Source organism: Emydura macquarii, unplaced genomic scaffold (genome assembly GCF_026122565.2).
Source record: "Emydura macquarii macquarii isolate MOO-44397 ecotype Brisbane River unplaced genomic scaffold, CSIRO-AGI_Emac_v2 contig_3477, whole genome shotgun sequence".
Taxonomy (NCBI): domain Eukaryota; kingdom Metazoa; phylum Chordata; order Testudines; family Chelidae; genus Emydura; species Emydura macquarii.
The window spans coordinates 9,880,414-9,893,662 of record NW_027133614.1 but is presented as its reverse complement, the minus strand read 5'-3'; the positions used below and the strand labels follow the sequence as shown (position 1 = coordinate 9,893,662).

Here is a 13,249-nt window from a genome sequence, read left to right as displayed (position 1 = left end):
TTTTTTTAAAAATCAAAGATTGTTCCCCCCATAATAAAAAGATATGCTCTAGCTCAATCACAGGTATTGGACTTGAAGCAAGAATTAATACAAGGAAGTCCTATGGTCTGTATTGTAAAGGAGGTCAGACTAGATTACCACAATGGTCTCATATGGCCTTAAAAATCTATGAATCTGGACAGTAAACAGAAGCAGAGTGAAACTAATGAACAAATTCAAGAAGAAGAACAAAACAGGCATTTTTAAGAGGTTGATATTTGAGGAGAAAATAGAGCAGTAGATTGTGCATGTTAAAGCAAGATATTTAAGGCATGGACAGGGTTTCAACAGTGGAGATTGAGGAGGCAAGTGACTGATTTTCAGAGATATCATTAAGGAAGCAACTAGAGGATATAGTGACAGCCCAGATCTGGAGGAGATGTGAGGAGGAAAGAGAGTGGAAAGAAAAAGTAGTCAGAGACAACACTAAACTAATGGGTTTTGGTGATAAGGAGGCTGGTAGAATTGTCAACAGTGATAAAAGAGGAAGCCTAGGAGGAAGATAATACATTCAGTTTTTAACACATATAGTTAGAATTGGTGACAAGACATCAAGAAAGATGGAGAGATAAGTGGAGATACTGATTTGACATTTGTGAAAGATCAAGAGTGGAGAAGTAGGTGAATTGTCCAAGTAGATATGCAATAGTTGAGACCATGGGAGTGAATGAATTCATGCAGCACCTGAAGGTAGACACACACAGCAGTTCAAGAATTAAGTGATGTGGGATTCTGAGAGGGTGGCAGACAAGGCAGGTCAAATGTAGTAGAGTTGTCAGGAGTTAGAAACATGGGAGTCCATGAGAAAGGAGAAGTAGAATTTTTTGGCAAGGCACAGAGCAATATTAAGAAAAAATGTGTAATAAAAGATTATACAAGAATGCAGGTATGAGGAAAGAGGGAAGGTTGAACGTTAAAAGGGAAGACAGAGTGTGAGAGGAGAAAAGACAATGAACAGAGAGGGTGAAGTTTCAGACAGTATTAAATCAACTGAAGTGAAGGATGACAATGAGAGTAAGAGGGATTCAAGTGCTGCAACAAAAATTGAGGTTAATGGATTGTTTATCACAGTAATTGGAAGAAGTGGAATGAGAGAAGGGAGAAGAGTGACTACTGCTGAAAGATTGATGGGACTTACAGAGGAGGGGCTAGATCCTGGTTCACACTTCAGTGGCACAAAGGTTCTGTAAATATGGTTTAAACAGCTAGGAAGGTGAGTGGGAATCCCTAGGTAGAGTAGAGTCAGTATAAAATGTCACCCCACTTCTATATAGTGATGTACTGAAGGTTTGTTGGGGGAATAAGAGAGGGTGTAGGCTACAGCACAGTGCACTTGAGTGATCCCCTGACTAGCAATCTCTCTAGAGGGCCATATGACCTGTCACAAATTAGAGCAGCCTTGTGACTGCTCTAGCTTTCTCCAGAGGCTGTAACAGACCCAAATCAGAATGAGGATGGGGGTAGGGGTAGGGCAATATGGAAATGTGGTGAAAGATGTTTAGCTGTTCCCATGAACATCAGAACACCAGCAGATAGTTAAATTCAATCTGAGGCTGAGGGGTAGCTAGAGTTAGGAATAAACTGAGGTAAAGCTGAGTTGTGCTGATTGTTAACATTGGCTTTCATTTTGAGCAAGCTTTGTTTTGAGCATGCCTGGATATTGTAAAGAAGGACAGAATTTAAATAAATACAACATTTTTTAATGGGCCAGAATCTACCCTCTTAAGGAAACACTGAATATTTGTTATCGGTTTAGTAACATCAACAGGGTATAGGAATAGGAAAGAGTGATATAGAGGAATAAGGGGTCTTAGGTGCATGAAGTACCTCCCTTTAGGCAGCTCTAGTATTCCCACAGCACCTGCTCTAATGTTGGCTTTTCATAGCAGAACAACCTTTCTCCTGAACAAACAAATAAATGTTTGCTAAATGAGAGGGGACTAATTAGTGCAGAAAAATAGTTTCTACAAAGTTACCAAGAAATCAAGGTCAATGGAGAATTAAAAATAAATAAAAAATAGGGGTGGTGGAGGGAAGGAATGAAGTATAAAACAAGATGAGATGGGGAGCTCAAGAGTTTGTAATGGAGCCTTTCACCATGAGGCCTCTGGTTCATATCTAGCCCATGTAGACAATGATTAAAATTTGTTACCAGAGAATTGCTCTCTGATGTGAAATAAGTATGGTTTGAATCCCCTTGCCTATATCACAAATTATCATACATGCTAGCTGTCACCCTTTGTAGTTTTGGCAGAGAGCCAAGGACTGAATGGGCATGAAGATAGAGGGTACGAAGACTATTACAGGCTAAATGTAGTTTCTTTGTGTCTAGATTCAGACATTTGACAGGCTGTGTGGATTTGCACTGTGGCTGTCCATGTTGTATGTATATAGATAAATAGGAGGATATCTGTCTCTTAGGTCAACAGGAAGGCTGTTTTCAAATGTAATAAATGCACTTTAAAAAGAAAAATGTTGTTAGGGTCATTTAAAGCAATATTTTTTAATATCTTAGCAAAAGAAGTGTTTGGCAATACATGCTAATTGTTCTTCCCCTTCCTCCCCGTGTGTAGTTTAAATATGATATTTAATTTGCAAAGAAAATTTTCTTGGGACATGACACAAAATTGACTATTTATGTGTCAACATTCATCCACGTGCAATTTCAAATGGACAATATCTTAACATTCCACATTGTGTATTTACAATAAAAAAGGTAACTTTATTTGCAATGGCACTAATAATAAGTCTGCTTAGAGTTTTCATTTGTCTACTGTATATAAAAGTGGTTTCTTAAAAAACAAAACTATTTACATTAATTTCTTAAAATGCTGGAGAGTATAGTTTATAGACCATAGGGTCTGTTCCTGCATCACCGAATCAATTAGAGGTTTGACGCTTACTTCAACAAGCACAGAATCACGACCATAGGAATTTTTTTTTTTTTAAACCAGAACATGAAGGATTCTGAGTATGCATCCTAGATATTATGGAATTGAAATCAGCATTATTATTTGATTGGAAAGAGTGCATGATTACATTCTGCCTCAGAGAAGAAATTAAACCACCTTTTAAAGGGCATGGGGAAATGTAGAGAATTCTGTTCTGCACAGAAATACTGGAAGATAAATAATTAATATTTAATCTCTCACCATGTCATTTTAGAACAGCACTATTCTGTACCTGCAAATGGTTCTTAAAGGCAGTTTTAGATAATTAACTGAGCTCAGTTGATTGCAGGAAGGTTTATGAAGCTGTCTCATTAATCATTTGTTGTAACATATCTTTGAAGTGTATAAAACCCCCAAACAAACAAAAAAATAAACCCAAGCTTTATAAGCTAATAAAGGGTGCCATGATTTTATTAATCTGGCACATGCACATTTAATTAGTAAGGGAGAGAGTTTGCCTTTTTATAGGACAAATGGGACCAGCATTCTCTCAATATAGCAGATGCAAAATTTTATTTTGTGCAATCTGCTAAAACTTGTGCAGACTCCTTGTTGCTGCCATCCTGGGTTTCTTCTACTAAGGAAGTAGTATTGGAGAGCCTTATTTTCTCTGTACCATCTGCTGGGATACATTAGAGTTGCCATGCACAAGGATTATTCATCGCTAATTGGCCATTACTCTGTCCTTGGCTGACAGCTCAATTCAGTGGAGTTGGCCAAGCCAAGAAGGGAATGAATGCTTCACTGTCTTCCCCAACAGCAGTGTGAAATCAGCCAGAATTCCTCTTGGTGTCACCCACTGTAGTCGGTTCCTCTGATTATCCAACAGCAAATGGTTAATCATTTAAAATATAAACAAAAGGACCTGGATCCTGTGAATCCAAAATGCCACTGAAATTAGAATAGATTTGCTGGGTGGGCGGTGCGGGTGAAACTTAACTTTGCTAATGCAGATCAATTAATTTTTCAAGGCAAAATTAAAAAAAAAAAAAAAAAGGCAAAACCCACAACCTAAAACTACAAACTTAGATGCCCTACACTTCTGCATATTCTAATTATTAAGATGTCAAAACATGTCTGCCTTACAGGATAAATTAAATCCAAACCTGAAAGTCAAACTTGTTAAACTGTGGGAGTAATTCTGTAATTTAGAAAAAATTAGAGAGCATCATGGATAATACTGCTTATTGGCTTCTTAGCTATAGTGAACAATTCATACTACTTATATGCTTTTACAGTGCATGAAACATTGCAAAGGAGGATTATAGCACTAAAGTCAGTACGATACAGCCAATATAGTTAGGTCATGCAGGAGCAACTGCATAACATCTTCCTTATAATCCACAGACATAATAAGAAAAGTACTTTGAGTCACCATTTCAGCAAAATGTTTCCTTCTATAATGAGAGGAAATATTAAGAACAAGAAAGCGAAAGTAAATATTAGATCTTAATTTAAAAGCTGTGTAATTTCCAATCATGTTATTCTACAGCACAACGTATTTTTATAGCATACTTAATACACAATGTCATACATTTGTCTTTGCAGCAAAACATGCAGATAGGTAACCCAGGCTGTATAATATTCAGATCACCCACAATTCTGCAGATCTCTTGGAAATATTTTATTTTGACTTTTTTTGTTTTATTAATAGAAAACCAATAAAAATCCCCTAGCACAAAAAGTGCTTCTAGCCTATACTAGTTTTAATTCATCTGTGTTTAGTGGAGATTAACTTTTGTAAAGCACAAGGTCCTATCCAAACAAGTTGCTTAGTTTGATAGCATATTGTGTAGGTGATAGAGGCAAGAAATGGTTAACGTTTTGATACAGACCACCTCCAGGAGCAGCCAGGGCATCTGTACTGGAGCCTGTGCTATGAGGTTCCCCTTGCTCAGGCTGCAAGGTTGGATAACTAGGTTGGGAAGTTGGCAGCCACAAGGAGAACATCAGCTGTTTGATCTTTCCAGCGAATGGGTGCAGGCAGTGTCCCAGATCCGAGCACTTTGCCATCATTTTGGGGCTGCTCTCAGTCAGCATGACCAGGAAGTAGACCACCAGAAACTTTGTCTGTTCTGTGGGAGACCTAAGTTTGTTTAGTCAGACCAACGATGTCCTGCTGAGGGCGTAGAAGGCATTTCCTCTACTGCGATGTCACTAGTGGGTAACTATTGGTCTTGCCACTGTGTTTTCCTCTTCCCTGTCTCTGTCTAGAGCATATGGAGATATGGCAGACTCCCAATAGGTCAGCTGACCAGGTGTGTAGCTTCACACCAGAATTTTGGGCAGCTGGAGCAAAGGAAAAATGTTTGAAGCTGAAGACATAATTGTTATGCTGTGTTAGCAGAAAGGCCACACAGTTTCCTACTAGATTCCATTTCTGTGCCTTATGCCCCATAAGAAAAGGGGATGGGGGAGAAATGAGGGAAAAACATGCAAATCCGACATTAACATAGCTACATGATGTGAAAACTAGTCTCAGTGTAATAAAACTACATATAAAAAGCTAGAAATGGGGAGCCTCAGAATTCTCAGCATTTGCTTTCTTATTAATGATATGCAAAACTATTCAGGCTCCTGCCAGGACACTTGACCTTCTGTGTCCACACTATTTCCCTTCCATCAACACAAGGAGAGTTTGGGCAAGGGATGGTTGTGTGTGGACAAGGAGACCACGTGAGCCACGTGACCATATATATATGGTCAACTGCGCTTCCTCCTCTCCTGTGGCTTTGGGGAACTGCCAGGTGTGGCCACTACCCACAAGATGCTGAATGCTATTTAGGATGGCTTGGTAAGCAGTCCTGTGCACGCACGTACGCAACTGCACACAGTTACTCTTTGCTCCTGCCACCAGCAGCTTTTCTGATTGGCTGACAGAGAATGCAAAATAGATTCTCCTTTCCCTTTGTCACCATAAAATAGGCTCAACCAATTCGAGGACAAGAAACTAATCATGCAATCAAATTAGATTGACATTTTAAATATTACCACAGATATTTGTCACTAAACTTTTGCAATCCTAACAGTAAAGAACATTTCAAGCCAAAACACTTAACAGTTTACAAAAGGCTCCAAATCCAACTAAGCTTCACAAACATTTTAAAAAGGATTACATGATTAAAAACATGGAAAATATTTTAGACAGATTTCCTAAACAGGGGATGCTAATCTCATATGTGCACAAAATAAAGTGTGCAAGTTCTCCTCCTATATGTACAGCTTAAGTAAGATTTAGAAGAATAAAATTGATCTCCAGCCTGGCTTCTGCTATAGACTCAACCCCAATGTCAGGAAATGGTAATTGGGCTACAGCTGTTGACATTCAAACAACTCTCACTGTGCATGTTTAGAGAATTATTGCTGATATTAATTGTGAAGGGATCATTTTAGCCCAAAGCTGTTGCTTTAACTAGAGAAGAGAGAGAATTTATATATTTCAGGCTCGGGCGAGGTAAAGTGTCACTGTGCCAGCAGAATGCCATTCTAAATAGTTATGGGTGGGTGGTTTGTAGGCATTTTCATTAGCAGATTGCAGGTGAATGTAGTTACAGAGCTGGAATTTCTACTGCAGATTGGCACACTGATTTATAGTCAGGAGAAGGAAGCTCTTACACTAGTCTTTTCAGAGTGAAGTGCAAAGTACCTTAAATGGGTACTTTTTCCCTATACTTTTCTTTGCCTCATTTTAAAATGGGCTGCTTGAATTACTTCCTGAATCAGTTAGTAGTAGTAGAGTGCAATGTATACTTGTACTTTGGTTGCACTTCTTCTCTTTCGAAAGATTCCACGGACACGAGAGCCGTTCTGTAGGCTTAAAATGGGGAACTACATTGAAAATTCTAGTTATTACATGGAAGAAATTTTTAAAATACAAACGTGTGGTATCCCAAGAAAGGCAAGAACTTAAACTTAAGAACTTAAATAATTTATGTGGGAAAAATGTCAATCACCTATTTCGAAAAATAGGAGATTGGATCAAAAGTCATACTAAATACGACCTATTGTTCAACTTGCAAAGCCAGGGTTCCAATGGAATATTTGAGATCTGTGACCTAGAAAGCACTAGGAAAGATTAATTCACTGATGTCTTGATTGGATCTTCTTTTACATACTTTACTGTCTTGAAAAAAGAGAGGTTGGGGTGGATAATCAAGTAAACATGAGCTCCCAGTGTGATGTTATGGCTAAAAGGCTAATGAGATCCTTGGATGCATAAACAGGAAAATCCTGAGTCGGAATAGAGAGGTTATTTTATCTCTGTATTTGGCAACCACTGCTGGAATACTGTGCCCAGTTCTAATGTCCACAGCCCAAGGAGGATGTTGAAATATTGGAGAGGGTTCAGAGAAGAGCCACAAGAATGATTAAAGGATTAGAAAACATGCCTTATAGTTACTGAATTCCTTGAGTCTATCTATTTAGCTTAATAAATAGAAGGTAAAGGAATAACTTGAATAGTCTATGAGTACCTCCATGGGGAACAAATAATTGATAATGGACTCTTCAATCTAGCAGAGAAAGATATAAAATGATCCAATGGCTTGACGCTGAAGATTGAGAAATTCAGACTGGAAATAAGGCATAAACTTAAAACAATCAGAGTAATTAAACATTGGAACAATTAACGAAGGGTCACAGATTCTCCATCATGGATAATTTTTAAATCAAGATTGGATGTTTTTCTAAAAGATAGCAGTACTTTCCCAAAGCATATCTGTGTTATACAGGAGGTCAGATAGGATGATCACAATGGTCCCTTGTGGCCCTGGAATCTATTAATCCATCTCTAACCAAAAAAAATAGTACTCTAGTCATCTCCTTAAATTAATTTCTGAGAAGGAGAGCACAGAACATGGTTTCCTTTTCTCTTTCTGTCAAGAAAAGAAAATAAAGTGAGAGACTAAAGATTTGCTGGTATTATTTACTTGGGAGTATAAAAGTAGAAAAGGTACACTCTAGAGGTCAGTAGATTTACAAGTTGTGCATACATATTATGAACTGCCATTTTGTCTGAATACGTGTCACTTTATCAAAAATGAAACACCAGGCACAACCGAATCCGAGGAAAATATTCTACTGCTGTATAAATATAGAGGATTTACAAAAATCCACTATATGAACCTTACTCATTCATTCAAAACTCCCTTAGCAACTAATGCTTAATAATCTGAGTCTATTGACATCTGCAATAAACTCCATTATGCAGTATGTCAAAGAAACAAATTAAGCGATTTGATTCTCATTTTAAAAAGACAAACAGCCATAAGATGAACAGTCATGACTCCTGGAATCATCATGTCTCCTGTGCTAAGCAGAGCCAGTCTAATCAGTGCTTGAATAGAAGATTTCTAGGGAAAAGTCAGGTGTTAAAGTTCTGTTGGTGATTCAGAAGGTACTATTCTTTCTTTGATGGTGTAGAAGCAATATGCTAGCATGAGTTGCAAGACTGGGGTCATTCTTGCTTTCTGATGTGCTCCTCCTGAAGACTATATATTTCTTATGGCAGATATTTACGACCTGATTTATGCTAACTAGAGCAGATAATACCAGGCAGGCAAGAGTAAAACCAGGACAGATAGTCGTGATTGTAATGGGCATGGACTAAAGCTGTTAGTTACTCTCTCTAATAATTAAGTGGTCAGTATTGTAGATGGTGGAGTAAGGAAACAAAACATTTCCTCACATTTATTCCCCAGTTGTACTTCTCAGAGTCAAAGTGACATAATAAGCACGAACATGCATCTTAATATAACATAAGAATGCCACAAAAATTTAAGCAGTGTTCTCAAATTATGAAGAGCCAAGAAATGCTGAGCTAAGGATGAAACTCCATCCTGATATTTCTGCCGTAACTGACAAAAATGGGTTTATCCCAAAACCATTCATTCTGTCTTAAAATTATTTTATATCATCTAATAAATGCCAGACCAGAGGCTCTCTCTCTGGAAGTCCATGCTACTGTTCTTTCTGTTGTAGATAAGTCAAAGTTAACATTGGATATTAAATTTAATAGCCACACACACACACACACACACACACACACACACAATAAATTTAATAGACATCTAAAACTACAGCTCTGCAATTGTAGAACTCTCTGGTAGTTTTCACTTCAGTTAAAAAAGAGGGAGTTGAATTTACAAGTGAGCTGCATTCGTAATCCATTTTGCCATGGAAACCATCACATTGTGGAATCCCAATCTGCTTGTAAGCAAGGTTGCTAAGGAAAGGGAAGGAGAAGTAGACAGCTGTTAGCAGGCTATCAGAGAGACTCATAATGGCAGTTGGTAGGAAAGTGATTAGCCCCCACATTCTCTTTCCTCATTATTATACCATTTCTTATTGTTAATAGGTTATTCTTTCATAGTAAGTGACTACTGTAATTTTCATACCAAAACCATGTGAGATTAGTTTAAACAATGTCGAGAGATTAGTAACAGTGTTCCCTTTTAAATAGAAGTCTCTCATCTAATAGCTTATGTTGCTTTATTTACCTAGCTGAAAAACTCATTGAAGATAAAGGTTGTATATTTAGCATAACAGAAACCGAGTAATAAACGTCTTCTGCTAAAAATGTGACAGCAATAATGAAGATAAGCACTTTGTTATTAAAGAGCAATGTAATTTCCCCTCATCTCCTGACTAAGCAACTGGCATGCTTTTCCTAGTGTTACTAATAAGGCTGCACCATCAGTATGCTGTGGCCTACACAGATGATATTGTCATTCATAGTCCTATCTCGGGAGGCCACTTGCAGCACTCGAAGGGCCTTTAACACTGCTTTTAAAATGCAGGTTTTATGGCCAACCCCACAACGTGTAGACTAGCCATAACTGAGGCACCCTATTTGTGGTACCATGGAGGGTGCAGCTTCATGAAACCAGTGATTGATAAGACACAGGCCCTAACAGCATGCCCTATTCCCTGGAAGAAGAGACAAGTAAGGTGTTTTCTCAGCCTTGCAAGTTATTATTGGCAGTTTATCCACAGCTTTACCTCAATCTCATCCTGCATTACAGACCTCATAAAAGGAAAAAAACTCAAAAAGATCCAGGGTGATGGGAACCACGAGGAAGCTTTTAATGAACTGAAGGCACAACTATGCTAGGCACCTATGCTCTTCGGCCCCGATTTTTTCGGTGAATTCATATTGCACATAGATACCTCAGATGTCTGCCTAAGTGCCATGCTCTCATGACGACTTTAAAGGAGAACACCACCTAATACTATACCTGACTAAGAAGCTACTCCCTAGAGAAGAGGCACACTCAATTATTGAAAAGGCAGCACTAGAGATCAAATAGGCCATGGATTCCCTCAGGTATTACCTGTTTGGTATCCCCTTCTCCTTGAGATCACAGACCATGCTTCTCTCTACTGGCTCCATACTATGAAAGATGTGAACCCATATATAATGCAAGGGTACATGATGCTATAACCCTATAGTTTTAAAGTGCAAGACTAGGTGGGAATGGATCATGCTAATGCCAGTTCCTTTTTATGGGAAATCAGAGATGGAGATGACCTGCCCCAGAACTGCCTTTCCAACTTGTGGGGTGAGATTCTGAGCGGTCATTCCTTCAGTCTAGTAGAAAGGAGATTAACAAGCTCTTCTGGGCTCAGCCAGCACTAATGAGGTGCACCTGTAAGACTTGATCTGCCTGGAGGAAGGAAGCTTAAAAAGGGAAATCCTGCCAAAGGAAGGGTGGTGACTCGGGAGAAGATTGCTGCACTTCAGAGACAACTGACTAGGGGGACAGATCAGTAAAGAGGAAGACAGTTGCAGAACTTGCTGCCCTGAGACTGCATGAAGCACGTATAAACCAGGGGTTACCCAAAGGAGTGGCCGGAGGCAGCCCCTAACCCTGATTAAAGACATTATACCTGCAGATAAGACAAAACCCCAAAAGGGTGACTAAAAGACTGCCTGTGAAAATAGCCACCTTTGCTTTTTAATTTTACTCTGATTTCCCTCTCTCTCAGGGAAGGGAGAGAGGAAAAGATCCAATTTTCCTGTTTGTTTGTTTGTTTGTTTGTAGAATCCCTTGTGTGACACAAAGAGAGGAAAGACTCTCTAAACAGCTCAAATCATGGTTTGGAGGGCATGGAGCAGGGGGAGGCATCCAGCATAAGGTAACTGAAAGAGATGAACACCAAAAAAGAAATGAAGAATTATTGAAAGCAGCAAAACAACAGGAATAGGAAGAAACTAAGAAAATGGATGTTCATGCTAAATAATAGGGAAGACTTCCTGACAGATCTTTCCGACAGTGGAATAGTCTTTCAGAGGAAGTGTTAAACTCTAGTGCTTATGATTTTAAGATTTTAAGTTATAGTGGGCCAAATGCTAGAATGAGTGTTCTGCATTTACAGGGGATAGGTTAGATGACCTAAAGGTTCTTTAACTTTTAACTTCTATTATTCTAATCAGTATGCTCCAAGTGTTTAAATGTGCATTTTCTTAAATTCTTAAAATTCTTAATATGTTCCTCCAATGTTATGGTAAGAAAAAAATATCAAGAAGAACATGAAAATGCAGATATTTTCTGGGCAGATGAACCTATATAATCATTTAATAGATTGAGTGTTTAATTCTAATACTCTTTTCTGTTTCAGGGTGCAAGTTGAATTTTATATGAATGAAAATACATTTAAAGAGAGACTGAAGCTGTTTTTCATCAAAAACCAAAGATCAAGTAAGCAGTTTTGATTCATTTCAGTTACACTGATTTCATCCATAGAGATTAGCAAAGCTTGTTTTTAAACAGAATTTCCACAATAAATTCTCAAAACTCATTTTAGAAATTTAAAAAAGAAAAACTACTACTTTTGTATTGTTGGGGACAACTATTAACATTGACTGGGTTTTATTTTTGTGATGTCTCCAAATTGACTAGTTTCCATGGATCTGACATGTCAGTGTGTTTTGATGAATCATCACATAGCTTTCCGAAGACCAACCCGTTTTATTTTAATTCCTCTTAATTTAATTTCAAACTCTATTAAGGTTGCAAAAATAAGAAAGGTGACAAGCTGAAAGGGCAACCCTGCTTCTGAGACATCCTGACCATGGCATTTCAGACACAAACCAATACAAACAAATTTTAGGTGCCTTGTAATCTTTTTCCGCTAGCCCTGACTCAGCAGTCCATTCATATTCACCAAAGCACATGATTAAATGCTTTGCTGAAAGGGACCTAAATGATTTTTCACTCAAATTGTTAGAGTTAGTGTCAAATGATCTTTTCCCAGTTTTTAAAAATATTACTTAACACCAAATGTGCACTGAAGTGAAATTCTCCTCTATGTGGAGGGCCTGCACCAATCTGTATACATAATTTACTTAGGGCCTGTATTAAAGGTCAAATTCACCCATGGGATGGAGGGTCAGTGCCACTCCCCACTACCTAGGGTTAATGCAGGAAGAAACTGAGGCTAGAAGGGCCACATAAGATGCACTCTATACACGTAGCAAGAGTCTCCAAACCAGGCCTGCATAGGCCATCATGAAGGCCACAATGGGTAGGGAGTATGGAACCTACCTTTATGCTCATCCAGTCATCCCCAAACCCCAGGCAACAGGCACAAAGCCTATATGTTGACAGCCTATATGCAATAAAATCTGATGTGTATAGTTTAACTGTGTGTGAGAAAGGTAACTGCATACCTGGTCCAATGTTGTGGAGTTGTTGATTTCACTACCTTTTGCCCTCTGTTTATATAGAGCCAGATTACAGTGGCTTTATGCAGGTGGAAAAAATGGATTTTACCCTAATTACAGCTCAGGTGGGTGTAGAGGATGTAGGGTTCAGGCAAAAGATGAATTTCACCCTAGCATTATACCGAGAAAGGATAAGAGGCCAGATTTTTAAAGAGAGACAAGGTAGGTGAGGTAATATCTTTTTATTGGACCAACTTCTGTTGGTGAAAGAGAAAAGCTTTTGAGCTATACTGAGTAACTTTCCCAGACTTGAAAAAGAGTTCAGAGTGTCACAGCTAAATGCAAGGCGGAACAGATTGTTTAGCATAATGGACATATTTAGGATTAAGTGGTCCATGGTCCCTTAGAATGTGTTAACGTACTCATGCTGAACAATCTGTTCCACAATGTATTTAGCTGTGACACTCTGCTTTTCTTCAAATCTGAGAAAATTACTCAGCGTAGCTCAAAAGCATGTCTCTTTCACCAACAGAAGTTGGTCCAATAAAAAGATACTATCTCACCCATCTTGTCTCTCTAATATCCTGGGACCCAT

General features: G+C 38.4%; 1 protein-coding gene across 4 annotated transcripts in view; it reads left to right on the top strand.

The window, feature by feature from the left end:
* The window catches only part of KCNT2 (potassium sodium-activated channel subfamily T member 2), a 245,565-nt gene that overhangs the window by 51,769 nt on the left and 180,547 nt on the right, over positions 1–13,249 (top strand). For all 4 annotated transcript variants that reach the window (XM_067535158.1, XM_067535157.1, XM_067535156.1 and 1 more), the window contains exon 2: positions 11,610–11,689. In XM_067535158.1, the coding sequence (XP_067391259.1) occupies positions 11,610–11,689 (80 nt within the window). The remainder of the gene's footprint in view (positions 1–11,609; positions 11,690–13,249) is intronic.